The 20,537-nt window shown below is 46.0% G+C and overlaps 1 protein-coding gene across 1 annotated transcript in view; it reads right to left on the reverse strand.

Annotated features, from left to right (window-relative positions):
* Positions 1-20,537, reverse strand: part of eipr1 (EARP complex and GARP complex interacting protein 1) — a 64,501-nt gene that overhangs the window by 39,613 nt on the left and 4,351 nt on the right. Inside the window, exons 3-4 of the mRNA XM_056296156.1 lie at positions 8,365-8,497; positions 3,589-3,745 (exon numbers count right to left, since the gene is read on the reverse strand). Of these exons, the coding sequence (XP_056152131.1) occupies positions 3,589-3,745; positions 8,365-8,497 (290 nt within the window). The remainder of the gene's footprint in view (positions 1-3,588; positions 3,746-8,364; positions 8,498-20,537) is intronic.

A 20,537-nucleotide genomic window follows, 5' to 3' on the forward strand; every position in this document is an offset into this window, starting at 1 on the left:
GTGTGTGTGTTTGCACGCACAAGCCTGCCTAAATATCAGCAGTGTTGGTTTTGAATCTCCCATGAGAATGAGTGTGTTAATTTTACCAATCTGAGAAAGGGTCTCAGAAACCCTGGATATCGACTGATTACACCCCCCCTCCCACACACACACACACCCATACACACACACACACACACACACACACACACACACACACACACGCAAACCACAAAAATAGGGCAGATTGTCCACAGGAGGGTCCGCCACCACGGTCCAATTGATTGGGCCTACAGACCCTCACAGTGAAAATTGCTCTGTGACCGCCCAGATACAGACCTTTACACATATTTCTGTATTTGTGTGAATGTGCACAGGCCCTCATACAGACAAAAAAAAACCCAAAACACAACAACACCAGGCTATGGTATAAAAGGTAGACCAGCAAAAGACAATTACATGTCATGTTCACTTACATGTTCACGCAATGCCAAGCAATCACGCAGAATACACATGACTGCAGCTTTTACTGCCCACCTGAGGAGGACGGAGTCATGGGCCCGGGACACACACACACACACACACACACACACACACACACACACACACACACACAAACACACACCTCCACACTTTCACACTCACATGCACACCCTACCCCCTCCCGTCACACCCCACTTCAGAAAATCAACCTTGTTGCCTTTTGCGCGTTGCCATTCCCTCCTAGGGCTCTGATTGGCTCAAATGGCTCAATGGGAATCGATTCACTCGACTGGTGCGGCACCCAATCGAAACCAAGTGCAGGAAGAAGAAAAAAAAATCACAATGGCACACACACACACACACACACACACACACACACACACACACACACACACACACACACACACACACACACACACACAAAATAACACATTTTTCCTAGCTTTGTTTAGCCCCATTTTTGGGTCTATTTTGTCGATATTTCTATTCAAGACACGCTTCGCAAGGGGGCGGTAGCTCGAATGTTTGCCCACCCAAACAATGAGGAGATTTGGAGGCAGGGATAAAGTTTTGTTTTGTTGTGTGTTTTTGTTTTTTTTGTTTGTTTTTTTGGAGCGGTGGTGAGTGGGAATAAAAGCAAAGTCGCAAGGCAGCCAAGCACAAGCACATGAAGAACATACTGGTCGGTTACACACAGCCAGACATGCCAGCAACAGTACGGACGCACACAGACAAACACACACAGGCATGTGTGTACACACACACACACACACACACACACACACACACACACGTTCACTTAAACACAATCATCTATAGGTGAAATATACAATACATACAGCGTTTAAGTATAAAGAGGGGGGAGTGTATTTGTATGTGTCGTGTGTGTGTGTGTGTGTGTGTGTGTGTGTGTGTGTGTGTGTGTGTGTGTGTGTGTGTGATAAGAGAGATCGAGTAGGTGGGCAGCAGACCAAAGCCATCCATCTAGGAAGCCAATAGTACAGAGCAAAGGCTACAAGCTTCACAGCACCAAAAGCACACAAAAACACACACACAAACACACACAAATTCAAACACACACACGCACACACACACACACACACACACACACACACACAATGTGGTGCCCTTGAGGGGTTTACAGCTCTTAGTGTGTTAAGATGGTGTAGCCCAGAGCCATCAATCTACCGACCCTGCCTGAACTGCCCTTTGGACACTGGCACACACACACACACACACACACAGACACACACACACACACACACACATACAAAATATATGACAAAAAGTACCGCCTATATGTGGGTGCTCGAACACATTCTCATTCCCCTCCTTTTTGAGTCTCTCTCTCTATCACACTCTCCCCATCTTTAAAGCCCTCTCACAGACACACACTACAGTATGCATCACGCTAACTGACTGATGCCTCTAAAAATGATCGCAATCATGAGACAGCCAGCAAGCGGCGGGCTAAAAAGCGGAATGACCATTGATTTCCATTCCCACGGTCGGTGAGTTATGGCGAAGCATTGTGCAAAGCAGCCCGGCTGTAAGACAACGGCCTGCTCCAGGTACTACTACCTGAGACTGTGTGCGCGAGTCAATAGTCCCCACACCCACACCCACACCCACACCCACCCACACCCACACACAAAAAGAGCTCATTCACAAAGAGGAGAGAAAGGGAGACAAAGAGATGAGGAGTGACGTGCAAAGGTTGGAGAGCAGAGAAAGATGGAGCAGTGTAGAGATAAATGAGTTATAAATGAGCAGGGAAGAGAAGAGAAGAGAAGAGAAGAGAAGAGAAGAGAAGAGAAGAGAAGAGAAGAGAAGAGAAGAGAAGAGAAGAGAAGAGAAGAGAAGAGAAGAGAGAAGGGAAGAAGAAACAGTTACACAGTGGGAACAAAATGATGAGCCTATCTTGACAACTAGTGACGTTAAACTAACAACACCATTGCCATAGTATTATGGCTTTGCCCTTGGCCATTTATACACGTGTTTGCTGCTCCATCCTAGTACCACAGTACCATAGAACCATAGTACCATAGTACCACAGTACCATAGTACCACAGTATGGTAGTATGTGGTAGGATTAGGTGGTATGGGGTGGGAGAGTTATTTTTTTTCCCACCTTTTTTCTCCCTAGTTGTACCCGGCCAATTTCCCTACTCTTCCCGAGCCGTCCCGGTCGCTGCTCCAACCCCTCTGTCGATCCGGGAAGGGCTGCAGACTACCACATGCCTCCTCCGATACATGTGGAGTCGCCAGCCACCTCCTTTCATCTGACAGTGAGGAGTTTCACCAGGGGGACGTAGCACGTGGGAGGATCACACTATTCCCCCCAGTTGCCCCTCCCCCCCAAACAGGCACCCCGACCAACCAGAGGAGGTGCTAGTGCAGCGACCAGGATGCATACAAACATCCGGCTTCCCACCCGCAGACACGGCCAATTGTGTCTGGAGGGACGCCCGACCAAGCTGGAGGAAACAGGGGGATTCGAACCGGCGATCCCTGTGTTGGTAGGCAACGGAATAGACCACTACGCTACCCGGCAGGGCTGTGATCAGTCTGTTGTATGTTGTCATTTCAAAATGGGTCTAATTCAAACACAAAGTTTCTAGTATGAAGATAAGAGGTAATTGTACTGAAACTGCGTTAAACTTGTTTGCCTGCGTTGGGTACACAAAACTTCCCAAACTGCTGTCTGTTACAGGGTGGGTTGGGGGCGCTGGGTCGGAGGAGGCGTCACATTTTCTCACATTTAATGAAGACAAACAACGAGGGTCACTTTATCAACCCAGCAGCATTTATCCGGGTATTCACGCTGGATACTGACTGGTCTGTTATGCTGCCGGGTCTTTTACAATAATCTGGCTCATTGTCGATGGATCAGACAGAGAGCGACAACAAAAGAGACAGGATAAAGAAAAGAAAAAAAAAGTGTTGGGAGTCAGGATTCACAGCCAGAACACGGCTTGAACAAAAAGCACACCTTGAATCGTATGACCGGGACGCCTCTCAATGCATGACCTTTGAACCTGCAACCTTAGCCCGAGTACAGTGCAGTGCATCACTTTCAGCTCTTTGTAGGTCCAAAAATACTACCTTCCCACGACAAACACCTACCAGGTAGTGTTGCTGTGGGCACTGTTGTCAAGGCGACAGAGCAGCTCCAGGGTCTGTGGGTTGTGGGCGGAGTCGTCAGGTGACTCGTTGCTTCCTGTCTCCCAGTCTGAGGGCATCCGCCACACCGCCGCACACGACACCACCCTGCTGTCGCTGGCTGGACGAAGGTGAAGACAGTGTCACGGAGAACACACACACACACACACACACACACACACACACACACACACACACACACACACACGAACACACAAAATATGCACATAAATGAGTATAGGGAGGCAGAGGGCATCTGTGCGGTGGTCAGACTGATGTTGTAATGCCGGCACACCTTCAACCAAATACACATCACAGATGAGTTATTTTGGCATATCCACACTCCTTACAACCAGAGCTGCTAATTGGAACTGGTGGAGTAAATGTAAAATTGATATAGTAATTGGAATAAAAGTTTGAAGCTGGAAGGCAAAAACCAATCACAGAATGAGAGAGAGAGAGAGAGAGAGAGAGAGAGAGAGAGAGAGAGAGAGAGAGAGAGAGAGAGAGAGAGAGAGAATGCTTAGAGAGAGTGTAATTTCTTTTTTGTAGAAGATATTGACTGTGTGTGGGCAGGCGTTGGGCTATGAAACACTGGCGTTAGTCCTATTTGTCAAATTAAAAAGCAACGTGATGCGAGTCCGCAGGCTCTTGAGTGGTTTTAGACAACCCTGTGCTTGGAGTAAGTGGGCAAGCAATCATCTTGAACAAAAGCCTTTTCTTACTCACATATCTTGGTGCCAGTGGGAGGTAGTATAGAAACTGTGTGTATGTGTGTATATTTGCGTATATGTGTGTATATTTTTGTGCACAGTTTTTGATGCTAGAACTTGTTCAGTGTGTTTCTTTGTCAGGGCAATTTCTATGTTTGTGTTGATGTGAGTTGTGTGTGTGTGTGTGTGTGTGTGTGTGTTTGTGTGTGTACTGCATTGTATGGTGGGTTGTCTGAGCTTCAACCCGGTCCATCGAGGCCGTCATCCTGTGAACCGAAGCATGTAAAGCTCCGATGACACGAGGGAGAGTGAGCGCGCAGGAAAAAGGACGAGGAAGAGTGAGAGGGAGAGAACGAGAGCGAGAGACAGACAGACAGGCAAACAAACCAGCCCACAGAAAAGGAGAGCGACGGAGAACATGGAAACAGTTAACAGGAAAAACCAGAGGCCCAACAACAAACACAAGGCCATACAAAGGGAGGGGAAGAAAGACTGGGTGAGAATGAGACAGAACGTGACAGAGAAAGAGACAGAGACAGGGAAAGTAAGGGGGAGAGAGGGAAAGAGAGAGACAGAGACAGGGAAAGTAAGGGGGAGAGAGGGAAAGAGAGAGACAGAGAGAGAGAGAGAAAGACTACCCTCTTTCCCACTAGTATCTGCTGCCCCCCGAGGCCTTTTCTTGCCCTCTGCGCCACCCTCTCCAACTCATTGCATCGTCCCCATCTGTCATGCTTGTCTGCCCTTATGTCACTCACTCACTCACTCACACACACACACACACACACACACACACACACTGATCTGAGAGTGGCCAAGCGGGAGTGGTACATTACCAGAAGAAGTGTGGATTGTGACTGAGGAGACATGTGAGGTGCACTCTCCACAACAGCCTCTTCCTGGAGACCTCGGTCATTAAGGAGGACGCTATGCTAATTGAACCGCTCTTTCAAACCACACCCACTAATGCATTGCTCATCAGCTGCGCCGCAATACTGGACTCATCCACAACACTCCAGTGTCACGGCTTCACATTTCAATGCCTCCCTTCCCTTGAAATTGAGTTGGACCCCTGCCGCGAACTTACTTTAAGCAGCCACACCTAGTCCACAAGCACTTGAGCTGACTAAAGTCACAGTCCCGAGGATATATATGCAAAAAAAAAAAGTCCTTTTTGATACTTTCTATAGCCGACCTATTAATATAGTGCATAACTTTTTTTTTCACCTTAGCCGCCAAATGCAGAAAAATAGAGGGCAAGTCTGTAGAAGAAGTGAAGTGGTTGTGGCTTACAGACACATCTGGCAGACCAAGTGCTTAAAGGACATTTGGCAACATGCAGGCTACTACAACACCACTGAAACTCGGGACCAACCAGGTTTTCTTCTTCTGCAATGCACTGACAACAGCACTGCGGTCACTACTGTGACTCTGTTTCATCTCAAATGAATCTCTAGAAATTCAGTGGTCAACACCAATGTACTTTATATTATCACTACAGCTATATGACTTCAAGTCAGTTTGGGCTGTCTCGGCCTGTGGCTGGTGACTAGTGGTTTGGGATCTGGGTGTGTTGGATTCAGTGTAGCGTTAGCATGTTGATGGAGAAAACGGTGACAACTCAAAGCTTAGCACAGCTTGCATAAAGCTACGTATAGAAACTGCAGCGACGGGAGAGAGAAAAAAAAGTGCCGCAGCCACTTAAGTCATTAGAAGATTGCAAAGCTAAATCCAAGCAAACATCTGTTGACATGAAGAAACCCTGTGAAGGTAGTCCACTCTCCATGACAGGAAGATGGTGGGAATACAGAATTCTTCCGGAGCCTTCAAACTGAAAGGATATTTGCTTCAGAGTAGTTGTTGTAATTGTCGTTGACAAATTTTGAGCCCACTACAGACAGACAGACAGACAGACAGACAGACAGACAGACAGACAGACAGACAGACAGACAGACAGACAGACAGACAGACAGGCAGAGACAGACAGACAGACACAGTCAGACAGAAAGAGACAGACAGACAGATAGGCAGACAGACAAAGACAGACAGACAGACAGGCAGACACAGACAGATAGACAGGCAGGCAGGCAGACACAGACAGATAGGCAGACAGACAGACAGACAGGCAGACACACAGTCAGACAGACAGACACACACACAGACATGCAGACAGACAGGCAGACAGACAGACAAACACAGACAGACTGATAGACAGAGACAGACAGACAGACAGACAGACACAGACAGACAGGCAGGCAGATAGAGAGACAGACAGAGATAGACAGACAGACAGACACAGACAGACAGGCAGGCGGATAGAGAGACAGACAGAGACTGGTAGGCAGACAGACAGACCGGCCGGCAGGCAGGCAGATAAGACAGACAGGCAGACAGAGACAGACAGGCAGACAGACACAGGCAGACAGGCAGACACAGACGGACAGACAGAGATAGACACAGACAGGCAGAAAGACAGACGAATGACACACGATTCTCTTTGTAAATGTCAACCGAGGCCACAGAGCTTCTCGTGTATGAATACAGCAGGTATTCCAGCTTAGATCTGTTCAATCATCAGCAAGTTTATTCTAATTTTTCACCCCACTCTAGTGGGGCCATATCACCCTGTGAACCATATACTGGATATATAGGGCACGAATTAATATGACGAGGTGAACCCATTAATGGAGTTACGCCACCATGGCATGGTGTGCATTCGTTCTGAAGGAGACTCTGGTCTTTAAAGGTAGTGACCTTGCCGGCTGTGCTGCGGCTGCTGCGGTGCCTCGTGTGGGTCATCATGTCCACACATTAGTATTGATTCTATCAGTGTCTGAACATGACTGCTAATGCTGCCGCGACTGCTGGCCAGCAGCGGGGACTGGCTATCGATCACCTGTTAAAGACCCGATTAAACAGTAAGTCTGACATTATCAACAAAGTCCGTGAGGTAATTAGATGAGAGACAGGGGAAACAGGAAGGGGGGGTGGGGGGGACACAGGAATACATTTACAATAGAGTAAAAGGACAGACGGAGCAAAAGCAAGTGAGAATGAAAGGACAAAAGCAGCAACAGAAAGAGAGAAGGCAAGGCAAGTTGATCTGTGCAGCATATTACACACACACACACCCACACACACACACACACAGGCAATTCAAAGTGCTTTACATAAGGAATAAAAAGACATTGAGAAGAGTTAGAGAATAAGAGAAAAACAAGGAAAGAAAGCAAAAGAAAAACTGAAAGAACGCTAAACAGAGTGAATGCAAGTAAAAGCTATCACGAAAGAAAGAGCCAAAGAAAGAAAGTTAGAAGGAAAAAATAGAGAGAAAGACAGGGTTATCTAGGGTTGAACATAGACGTGGGAGTGGGAAACATACTTAGAGGCAGTGAAGAAAGAGGACATTTAGAGACACGAGGCACAGAGAGTCATCACATACAAAATAAGATAAAAAAAAGAAGGAAAGAAACGACAAAACAGACAAAGAGGGAAAGAAACGGTGAAAACAAGTGAAAGAAAGTAAAAGACAGAGGGCGTCCGGGTAGCGTAGCCGTCTGTTCCGTTGCCTACCAACACGGGGATCAGCGGTTCGAATCCCCGTGTTACCTCCGGCTTGGCCGTGTCTGCGGTGGCCGGTCGGGGCGCCTGTTTGTGGGGGGGGGGACTGGTGGGAATAGCGTGATCCTCCCACGTGCTACGTCTCCCTGGTGAAACTCCTCACTGTCAGGTGAAAAGAAGCGGCTGGCAACTCCACATGTATCGGAGGAGACATGCGGTAGTCTGCAGCCCTCCCCGGATCGGTAGAGGGGGTGGAGCAGTGACCGGGACGGCTCGGAAGAGTGGGGTAATTGGCCGGGTACAATGGGGGGAAAAAGGGAAAAATCCAAAAAAAGAAAGTGAAAGACAGAACGCCAAAGGAAAAAGGAGGGAGGTTAATCTCAGCTGACACAAAGATTTGGGAGTGGGACACATGTAGAGGCAGTTAACAGATAAGAGGGGGGGGGGGGCAGTGGAAGTTAAGACTCACTTTTGTTATAGCAGGTGGTAAGAACAGCCTTATCTGCAGGACTAGCACCAATGTGCCATATCTCCCCAGCTTGGTGCAGGAGAACGTTCTTATTAATGATGTTATTCTCATCATCAAAGTCGATGATGTGGACCTGGCAGGAAGGAAAGAGAAAGAGAGAGACAGAGAGAGAGCGAGAGAGAGAGAGAGAGAGAGAGAGAGAGAGAGAGGGAGAGAGAGGGAGAGAGAGAGAGAGAGAGCGAGAGAGAGAGAGAGAGAGAGAGAGAGAGAGGGGTTCAGTGAGAATGACACAAAGAGTTAAAACCCTTCACGCTCTTCCCTCTTCATCTTCCTCCATCCATGTGTCTGCTGAAGTTCAAAGCTCCCCTCACTTCTCTTATGGTGCAAAAAAATAGAAAGGTTAAATTTTTTTTCTTTTAATATGACAGTAAATGCAAACTCAATGCAGATATCTCTTTGATATTTTTTTGCCGCACTTCACACATCCTGTGAGTTTTTGTCTTGATTTGGCCTTCAAAAGAGCAATTAAAACCCTCTTTTGGAAGTCGTGTTTGGGGGAAATCTGTATACGCAGACGAGCCATAACATTATGACCACATGCCTCGGGCCACGTCTTGTGAGAAAATAACTGTGATTAGGTTTACTTTAGACTAATGGTATACTGACATTATAAAGGGAAAACCTGACTTAGTTTTGAGCTACTTGACCTTAAATTTTCCAAGAAAACATGGAAGTGGGCTAGTTTTCCCTATTCTAGATCAGGGAGATTTCCACTGAAAACCCAGATACATTTGTTTAGGACAAGGAATCAAGACACAAAAATTAATCTCAGATTTAGAATGTTTAAGATACCCCCCCCCCCCAACAACTTTCTCAAGCCGCCCTGTAGGAGGCAGTATATCAAACCCAAGGCCAAAAAAAAAAAAATTCAACCAGCAGATATTCTGTTCAAGAGGTCCATCATTCAGCACAGCATGAAATTGCCGAACCCTTAATCCTGCAAATCTAACTCTCCATCACAAATTACACATTTGCGTGTATACAGGATGCTCTATTGTGCTGCTCTTATGTATCTGATTATGCATTATGTCGACTTTGAGCATAGCAATGTCTATAGATTTCTACGCTGTGGACGTAACCTTTCTCCTGTTTTACTTCAATCAAGAATCCCAGCGTAGCATAGCATGAGTAGGATAGGACAGGCCAATGACAAGATAGGATAGGATTCATTATCATCATCAGCAAAATCACTTCTTGTGCCTCAAAAATGGCAAACTGATGTACTCTGAAATAACACACACACACACACACACACACACACACACACACACACACACACACACACACACACACACACACACACACACACACACACACACACACACACACACACACACACACACAGCACTCTGGACATTGAGAGTTAACACACCATCCATCCATCCATCCATCTATTATCCAAACCGCTTATACCAGCCAATATAATTATTTGGGAATGCCCACATAATTTCTCATTTCAACTGTGAGAGAGGTAACCAACACATTACATCGGATATGTCAAAAATAGTATCGCACTCCATGCCTGACTTTGATTACTGTTGGTTTTAACAATCTATTAAAGCTTGTTTTCAATAGCATCAGGTGGCTAGTTTGATTACTGTTGTCAATTCATATTTACAGGGGTCTTCAAGGGAAGGATACATACGGATGCAAAATTGCCTGCCATGACACCTTAACCTGGAATCAACCATTAAGAGTATGCCATGTGCGGCTCTTGGCCCGGTGTAATGCTCCGTGGACACACACAATCACACAAACTCCATCTTTTACAGCAAATCAGCTCAACAAACGAGCTAAACTTTTCTCGTCCAGAATACATTAACAGAAACTTCAGCCTATTCAACTTTTTTACTAGCCAGAAATCTATTCTCGAAAGGCCCTCCTTGGGGCATGGTTCAAGGCCCACAGCCTGGTAAAACAGTGAGGGTCTTGAAGTTTGATCAGAGAATTTAATGGCAGTTTCTCCCATAAGAGAGACACTTACAGCGCCTTGGGGGGCATTAATGGGTTGCACTTGACAATAACTCCTGCTCGCCACTCTCACTCCCCTTCCCCTTTACTATTTTTACAGGCAGAACAAGGGGATGGGAAGAGGGGCACGAGGACGTGGGAGGATGGGCTGGAGTGCTGGAGCAGCAGCATCCCTCAGCCACCTCAAAGTCAGCTAGGCAGCCATTAACCTTGGGCTGGACCACATCGAGCAAAAAATTATTACGCAAAGTTATAATTTTATGGCAGTGGGGGAGCCGAACAAATAAATTTGGGGCCGGCAGGACAGGGTAATTGGAGGGAAGAGGAGTGCCCAGTAATAGGGTCCCCCTGAATGAACCCGGGTGTGAGAGAGAGAGAGGGAGAGAGAGAGAGAGAGAGAGAGAGAGAGAGAGAGAGAGAGAGAGAGAGAGAGAGAGAGAGAGAGAGGGAGAGGGAGAGAGATCCAGCTCTCCTCCCCTGGGTGATTTATCCCTCACTCTCCCAGGCTTGGGGAGTGACTCATAGCCTTCAGCCACTTGGGCACCCGGCCCAGTGCTTTTAATTATGTTCTGATGGAGGGAGGAATTGAAGCAGAGCAGGAAAGGAGGGAGATAGGGGAGAGGGGGTAAGGGAAGAATAAAAACGAGCTGGCTCATGGACCCCCACTTCTGGGGCCCTCTGCTAAAGCTCTTTAGCTACGCAGATGACAGTAAGCGGGTCGGAGGAGTAGCAAGCGGGTGAGAGGTGCCAAGCTAGGGCGCTTTATCTCGTTAGTAGCCTTAAATGCCATGCTGGCGCGCCCTCCGTTCTGTCATTCTAGCTATTGGTCTCTGAGGGATTTGAGAGGTGCTCAGCGAGTTAAGAGAGACATTTCCACCCTGCATTATGCTTAATAGGAGGTCGAAAGGCCAGGAGGCTTATGGATGCAGCTGCATCTATCAGGGTTGAAATGGCAATTGGAAAGACCTTTTTTTTTACCCTGCCAGTCCAAACTGAGCTGAAATGAGCTAACCGGGGCTGGCCAGAAAATGTGCTGACCGCATCGACTGCATCCTCGACTCTAATCCGGACATACGACTTTTAAAATGATACGTTTTTGCGTCTACTGCTTTCTGCTACCTTGATTTCTGCATGTCTTTTTAAACATAGCGGAGACAAATTGAGGGACACCAATAACGTGATGATTTTTACATAGAAACAATTTGATTGGGATTCTGTTGTAAGAAGCAACATGATGGATGACCTACAAGCATCACGGAGATGCAGCACACCCACGTGTCCCCGAGTCACCACGACTAGAGGGGTGAACAGGGAACTTCATTACCGCATGTTACATGTCTGATTAACGTACTCGTACTCCGGCTAGATTTAAAACCCCTGCAAAAAAACACGTCTCACTGATTCTCTCACGGTTTCAAATCTGTGTTCATGCCAGAGGCGAGGAAAAGTATTAGGAGGACTACATAAGGGGACTGACAGTGCGCGGTAGGAAATCACACAGAACGGCTGGAGCGCACTGTCACCACTCCGAACAAGCTCTGTATTAGACTCGCTAGACAAGATTTGGATGGAACTCAATCTACATTTGGAGCCAGACCATTTTCTATTTTAACGCCAAAGTCTGCCAAAGCCGACTAGTTCTCTCTCTCTCTCTCTTGCCCTTTCTCTCTCTCTCAACTGATATGTGGATTGGTTGTGATGGAAAATGAAGTCTTTATTGGACAGGTTAATGCAAAGGAGTGACTGTTCATATTTCTAAAAAGATGTCATGTTTAAGTCTATTTCTTGTTAAATGAAGACTTATGAACAAATGACTTGTTTTAAAATTAAAATTCTCTCTCTCTCTCGCTTTCTCTCTCTCTGTCTCTCCCCCTGAATTAATCATGGTTCTATGATGGAAGTTGAACTCTTTGTGTGCATGTTAATGTAAAGGAGTTACTGTTTGATGATGTCATTGTTTACTGGTAATGTTTGTCCACCCATCCACTCATTATCCAAGCCACTTATCCAAATTCGGGTCGTGGGATACTGGAGCCTATCCCAGCAGTCACTGGGCGGCAGGCGGGGAGACACACTGGACAGGCCGTCAGTCCAACACAGAACCAACACATTCACACTTAGGGACAATTTAGTATGGTCAATTCGCCTGACCTACATGTCTTTGGACTGTGGGAGGAAACCGGAGAACTCGGAGGAAACCTACACAGACACGGGGACATGCAAACTCCACCCAGAGGACGACCTGGGATGACGCACCAAGGTTGGGGTTCGAACCCAGGACCTTCTTGCTGTGAGGCGACCATGCTAACCACTGTGCCTTGTTAACTTTTGTTTTCTCACTAAATAAAGAGCTGTTGGGCGTCCAGGTAGCGTGGCGGTCTATTCCGTTGCCTGACAACACGGGGATCACCAGTTCGAATTCTCGTGTTACCTCCGGCTTGGTCAGGCATCCCTACAGACACAATTGGCCGTGTATGCGGGTAGGAAGCCGGATGTGGGTACGTGTCCTGGTCGCTGCACTAGCGCCTCCTCTGGTTAGTCGGGGTGCCTGTTTGAGGTTGGGGAGGGGGAACTGGGGGGAATAGCGTGATCCTCCCACGCGCTACGTCCCCCTGAGGAAACTCCTCACTGTCAGGTGAAAAGAAGTGGCTGGCGACATGGTAGGCTGCAGCCCTCCCCGGATCGGCAGAGGGGGTGGAGCAGCAACTGGGAAAGCTCGGATGAGTGGGGTAATTGGCCGAGTACAATTGGGGAGAAAAAGGGGGAAAATCCAAAAAAATAAAAAATAAATAAAGAGCTGTTGCAATTAAATTAAGACATGTAGGTCAGGTGAATCGGCCATACTAAAACTGTCCCTAGGGATGAATGTGTCAGTCCTGTGATGGCCTGGCAGCCTGTCCAGGGTGTCTCCCCACCTGCCGCCCAGTGACTGCTGGGATAGGCTCCAGCATCCCCGCAACCAGGATTCAGATAAATGGGCTTGGATAATGGATAGATGGATGGATAGACGTAAATTCAAATTTCTCTCTCTCTCTCTCCGTCCATCTATCTTAAAGTTAATTGTTTCTCCCCCATTAAGAGCCAACTGTTTCTCTCATGTCTCTGTAATGACCTGGGAAGATGTGCACACATGCCTACACACACACACACACACACACACGTACGGCAGTGTACGTATACAAAAACTCACCTGCATACACTTACACACAAACAAAACCAGAGTGTGCTCAGTACAGCGCAGATCCAGATCTCTGCACTGTACTGAGCGCACACATGGAAGGAAAAATCAGTGTTTTTTCTTTTAAGACTTTAGCACAGCAACGAAATTTCAACTGCTGGGTTATGTGCTGTCATCTGTTGTAATGTTTGTTGAATTGTGGGATGTTTGTAAGAATTATATGTTCCCATATTGTGTGGTTTACAACTACGTTTTTTTTTTTAATTTGTGTGCATGTGTCCCCCCCCCCTCCTTTTCTCCCCAATTGTACTTGGCCAATTACCCTACTCTTCACATCCGGCTTCCCACCCGCAGACACGGCTAATTGTGTCTGTTGAGACGCCCGACCAAGCCGGAGGTAACACGGGGATTCGAACCGCCGACCCCCGTGTTGGTAGGCAGCAGAATAGACTGCTACACTACCTGGGGTTCGCATGTATTGTTTAGCAAAATGTTCTGGTTTTGGGTGGGGTCACGCTTCCCACAATCCTTGTGGCCGACCCTTGGGGACAGGTGAACAGCGACTGGTGATTTCCCAGTGCAGCTTGTAAAAAGAAGAAATCGTTTCTATCCAAAGATCTCTTCTGCACGGTCCTTTCTTAAGATGGAGAACAGAACTGAAACTCAACAGGTCATGGGCCCAAGCGCGATACAGGAGGAAGATGGCAGAGGTTAACGAAATTTTGGGGAGTGAAATTTCTGGGCCACCTGAGAATAATGGGCTTACAGGACACAATACTCCCCACCGCTGATCCAGACCCAGAAAAGAATGGAGAAGGCTACACAGAGTTGATTCAGTTCCTCAATGACGAAGGTCTATTGTTAGTGTGTCTGACATTCTTCTTTAAGAAGTGGGGTTGTTTTGAAATGTGTAGTGTGTTGGTGAAGTGTTCTGGGCCTGTCACGTCTTACTCTCAACCTTCACCGCTGGCTAGCAAAAATGCAAACAGGAGAGCTGAGCACATAAGTTTCTCCCTGCCAGGACATAGCCTCTCCAACAGCAAGCCCTATGTAGTGCCTCCTCGTGGCGACACACGGTAACTGGGTACACTTTGGACCCTGGCTGAACTACAAGGGACTCGGAGGAGGTCTGGCCCCTAGATGTGCGGTACACAGGCCCACCAGTGTGTGGATATTCCCTGATGCCCACGAACCAGCCCTCAGCTATGGGTTATAGTGCCACTGCCTAGTGGATACCCTGGGAGAGGAATAGGCTACGGGAGTAAACCCCTACAGAAAATCAACGTCTACAGTGCTGTTGTTTTTTGTTTTTCTTGCCCTTTTGTATTTGTTCAAGTCAGAGAGTACTGCTGGCATCGTGTGTGGCTGCTGCTTCTCCCTCTCATAGCCCCCCCCCTTCCCATCCACCCCTGTAGGTCTGTGTTATGATTATCTGTTGTCTTGTTTCACCGTCGTTTATTGTAAAGCGACTTTGAGTGTTAGAAAAGCGCTATAAAAGTTTGATTTATTATCATTATTATTATTATTAGTGATGAGAGAGGCGGCAGATGATGGCAGAAAAGCCCAACAAATACCACGGAGTCATTATGCCAGTCAGGGTGAGCCCAGAATTATTGCCCTGTATACAGAATTAACTTCATTGCAGAAAGAGTCTAAAGAATCTGTCACAGACTATATCATCCGAGCTGAAAAGGCGGAAACATCCCTAAGAGATGCAAAGGAGGTAATTAGTGATGGGCTGATAATAGCCATGATCTGAAGGGCCTTCCAGAATCATACAAACAGTTTCACTATCCATACAACACAAAGCAGCGAGGAATTAACGTTTACCCAGTTCAAAAGTAAACTAAGACGCTATGAAAAGACAGAAAAGTTCGGCACTACGACAAAATCGGACAATGTGATAAAAGTGCACCTGCTACAGAGGCGGGAACCTTGGCCATTTTACGATAAGAGTGCCACCAAAAAGGAGCCATTAAATGGTGCAGCTACCATAGAAGCTCAACACACAGCGACGAGACATGCAGGAGAAAAGCCAAGTACAAAGATGCCGCAAAACAAACTGCGGAAAGACAAGACTATGAGGAAGAACAAACATTTGTATTCAAGGTTAGTTAAAGAAATATTAAAAGAAACGGACTAATGGTAGATTATCGGGCACCATCCCAAATCGTAACAGAGAAAAATAAATTCCCGAGATTTGATGAGACTTTTAACCCAAGATCACATTACATGGAGCTAGCTAACGCAGCCAGGAGGAACAACGTGGCGTTGAAACATGGCGACGTGGAGGTGTTCCTTATTCATACTGTCGTATCCACAGAGCATAGTCTGTAAAAGCAGTCATGACTGATGGAGCCAAAGTGATCTTCCAGGAAGGACAGAATGAACTTACATACACAAGGATTGAACTGTTTTCCGCATAGAGAAGCATGAGCGGCCGTACTACCAGAAAATGGTAAATGACAATGAACAATGTGTTGAAGATTCAATTAATGATATGTCAATTTAACTTGTAATGTCAAAACATGGCATGAGATTCTGGGACACTGTAATATTGATGATGTGTTAAAATTACCCAGTGCGGTAGAGGGTATGAAGATCACAGGTAATCATCGTAGTTGGCATTTCTTGCATCGATGTCTAACTTCATCCTCTGAGTCACTGCCGGCTCCACTAGCGCTCCCTTCATCATCCTCCTCCTCCTTTTCTCCATCATCATTGAGTCTCCTTAAATTCCCTTGCTCATCTTGGTCTTCTGTATTCTCTTCTTTTTCCTCATCGTCATCCTCCATGAACCTCTGGGTCTTGTTTGGCTTTAGGTGTTTCTCATCAAACTCCTCCTCTGTCTCCTCAGCCTCACTCTCAACGAAGTCAGACATGCTCGTCAGTCTTTTTGTGACGTTTCATTCCGCAAATATTTACAATCTGATCCTTTGTTTACGTGTTGTGTGTTTTGGGGTTACTTCCTTACTCTCCCCATCAAAACGGTACAGTCAAGAGATGGTACAGTCAGACATGCTTGCCAGTCTTCTTTTTGTGATGGTTTATTCCGCAAATATTTACAATCTGATCCTTTGATGGCATGTTATGAGTTTCGGAGTTACTTCCTTAAAAACAAGAGTGACACAACATTGGCAACAAAGAAGTTCCTGGCAGACAGTGCACCCTACAGTAGAGTCAAGTGTATCAGATCAGACAATGGCACAGAGTACACGAGCGATACTTTTCAGTCAATTGTAAGGGATAAAGGTATAAGACACGACATCATCCCCTTACTCTCCCCATCAAAACGGTACAGCCGAGAGACACTGGAGGACCCTCTTTGACACGGGAAGGTGTCTATTAGAGAAGGGATTACTGAAGGTATTGTGGTCTTTTGCAGTTAAAAAGGAAGTTAACAGACACTGCCCTTGAAAAATCATCTGTAAATAAAACTGCATACTTAAATCCATCTTGAGCAGTTGGCTCAATGGGACTTGCTAAGTCAGTATGTACCAACTCCAGAGGTGCACTAGCTTTTGCATCAGGTTTCCTATTTCTGCTGTTGGTGAATTTTCCCTCAGCGCAGACACTATAATCTACCTTGGTGTTACCCGAGGCACCCAGATGGGAACATGCTATGAAGGAAGAACTCAACTCACTTAAAGAAAATGACACATTTGAACTGACTTCTTTACCAGATGGTAGGAACACAGTGGGGGGTAGATGGGTCTATGTCATTAAAGAAAATGCTGGAGGGAAAATCTTTAACGCTAGATATGTTGCTAGGGATTACAACCAGATAGAAGGCATAGACTACCATGAGACGCTTGCTCCAACAGCAAACCTTACTTCAGTACGGGCATTGATGCAGGTAGCAGTGCAAAATTACTTCATTGTTCATCAGATGTAAATGCCATACTTACATGCTCTGATACAGAATTTTTTTAGAACAACCAGCAGGTTTTGAAAAGACATCAGACAGGGGAGAAATTAGTATGCAAGTTAAAGAAATCCCTTTACGACCTGAAACAATCTGGCAGGAATTGGTACAAACCTCTACATGATTGGTACAAACTTCTACATCTAGAACAGAACAATTTTGTGAGAAATCTATTTGACCACTGTTTGTATAGAAAGCAGAGAGGCAATGAGATGATTGTTGTAATCATCTGGGTTGAAGATTTAACCATTGCAGCCATCCCTTCCATTATCCAAGCCGCTTATCCTACTCAAGGTCGCGGGATGCTGGAGCCTATCCCAGCAGTCATTGGGCGGTAGGCAGGGAGACACCCTGGACAGGCCACCAGTCCATCACAGGGCTGAAACATTCACACCTAGGGACTATTTAGCATTGACCTACATGTCTTTGGACTGTGGGAGGAAACTGGAGCACCTGGAGGAAACCCACGCAGACAGGGGGAGAACATACAAACTCCACACAGAGGACGACCAGGGATGACTCCCAAGGCCGGACAACCCCGGGGTTTTTATCTCATCTCATCACCAGCCGCTTCTCCGGGGTCAGGTCTCAGTGGCAGCAAGCTAAGTAGGGCACTCCAGACGTCCCTCTCTCCAGCAACGCCCTCCAGCTTCTTCTGGGGTATCCCAAGGTGTACATATAGGTGACACATAATTTGTATGTTGGATTGAGACATTTTGTATAAATGCTTCCAAATTTTGTTAAAAGATGTAAACTGTTAAGTTTTTAAATAGATTTTGGTGAATAATTTTGTCTGTAAATTTAAGGGTATGTTTTTGCCTCATAAAGGTACAAAATGTCATGTCGCTCCAGCTGTACCTCATTAGGTACCAATTCTGTACCTTTCAATGGGCACACTTGTTATAGGACATGAAGGTACATTTTTGTCACAAGGGGTGCAGAAATGTTCTTTTAGAGGTATAGACAAGAAGGTACAAAAATGTACCATGTTCAAAGGCATAGTGCTTGCACCCTGCTAGGGTACAGCTGGAGCAACAAAGCACTTGTACCCTTTCAGGTTCATTCCTGTACCTTGATTTCTTAGTGTGTGGTAAAGACAGCAAGAGAACGCAACATTAATCTCAGTGGGCATAGCCTAGGTGTGAAAAATGGCGTCGTCCGACGTACGAGTACTTGCACAAGAACTTCCGGTCTGGTTTGTTGAAAGAAGAGATGGCTTTGTTTTACACTCGCTGTTTGCCGGACCGCCCTAAAATCACAGTCAACGATGTACATCGCATCATGAGTGCTTCCTCAGTGGCTCAGACGAGCAAAAAAGAAAAGGGGTTTAACTACGAGGGTGAGTAATGGCATCATTAGAACTATACTAGCGCTAGCTAGCAAACTAACTAAGTTAATTTGGCAGGGACGATTAAATGAAATGATACAAATCAGACACACCTGGTGTAAAACCGAACGTCCTCATCAAAACCTGCAAATCGCCACAGGCTGAATTTGGACTGTAGCTGGACGGTCTCTAATTGTTTCTGGAGCACTTCTATTCGTTTCCTCATTGACTCGTTTTGGGCCAGGGCATCATCCAAAGCAGCAGGATTAGGAGCCACGCAATAGTCATGCTCTTGCAGGCTCTGCTGACATCCATCACATTATCAGAGGAGTCCAGAGCTGGCAGAGGGGCGACAGCAGGACGCTCCCGGCGCTCCTACACACCTAGCCTTGGTGCTGGTTTGGAGTACTCGTTCCACGCAAAGAGTGGGGACAGCTCCTTTCTTGAGCCTCCCTAACACACCTGTAGCTGGCACAGCGAAATCCAGTGAATGCTTTTCTGGATTTTCTGGCAAATCCATCTACCCCCCCCACTTCACGGAGAAGCAGTTGTCGACGTCACACAATGGTCGCTCCCATGGAGGCGCACAGTGTTAATGGTAAACCATCAAACAAGGCAACGTTAAGTATATTTTCCTGTATTTAATTACAATAATACATACTATCATATAGTAAAACCTATTCTGCATGTAAATTGGTGTCAAAATATGTCGACAATGCTATTAAGTAGCTGGTTATGGTAAACAATTTGAAAGTTATCTCTGCACAAAAATTATTCCTTTGTTTTGTTTATTTATACAAGGAGGCTGCACTAATAACAGTTAAGTTGTTGATAAACTTGCCAATAAAAACACCAGTTTATCACGGCAAGCCATATTTTTATTTTTTCACCGTTTGGAGTCGTACACTTGGAACGGTTAGAAGTCGGAAATTGGAAATTCCAACAAGGAAATTCTGACCGCGGACTTTCAATGGAACGCAGCATAAGGATGGGCTGGCTGGCACTAGTCCCAGTGCTGCTGCTATATAAGGTCAAGTCTGAGCCTGTCTCCATTGAGCTACACCTGTAGTGCCAAAGCACCATATCCAGAAGACATTTATTCACAATTTCATTTAGCAGATGCTAGAGACGTACATCTGAGAGTTAATACAACACAAGCAAGGATCTAGTCAGGAGGCGACAACGCAAGTAAATGTAAAAAAAAAACCCAAAAACAAACAAACAAACAAACTAGGTTCAAGTCCGATAGGACATAGTGTCAACAGGCAGTTCACAGTTATCCAAAAATACACACCTTCACATTTAACATACTATATGTAATTCGACCTGCCGTTTCCTTTACCTTTGGCTAAACTGACCTCCCTCCACTGGGATCCCATTGTTATGTAATTTGTCAGCCCCCCCCCCAACTAATGTTGAGTTGGAAAAAAGCCTCAGTCCATCTTCCTTAGCCTGTTACATAATATCCCAAATGAAAGGTAAAAAACTTCCCAAGCATTACAGAGAGTGGATTTAGATAGTAACTGTATTAAGTTAACATTCTGAATTACATTATAATAACTTTGTTTTTTAAACCGATTTTATTTCTGACAATATGAGATGTCATGTAGTTAGCTTGATATCTTCAACTGCCTTTTGCTCCTTTCTTATCAGTCCTTTACTGTCCAATAAACATTTGGATGTGATTGTGGATGCGAGTGTCTTGAATATAT

This window comes from Lampris incognitus, chromosome 16, assembly GCF_029633865.1.
Source record: "Lampris incognitus isolate fLamInc1 chromosome 16, fLamInc1.hap2, whole genome shotgun sequence".
In the NCBI taxonomy this organism is placed as follows: Eukaryota; Metazoa; Chordata; class Actinopteri; order Lampriformes; family Lampridae; genus Lampris; species Lampris incognitus.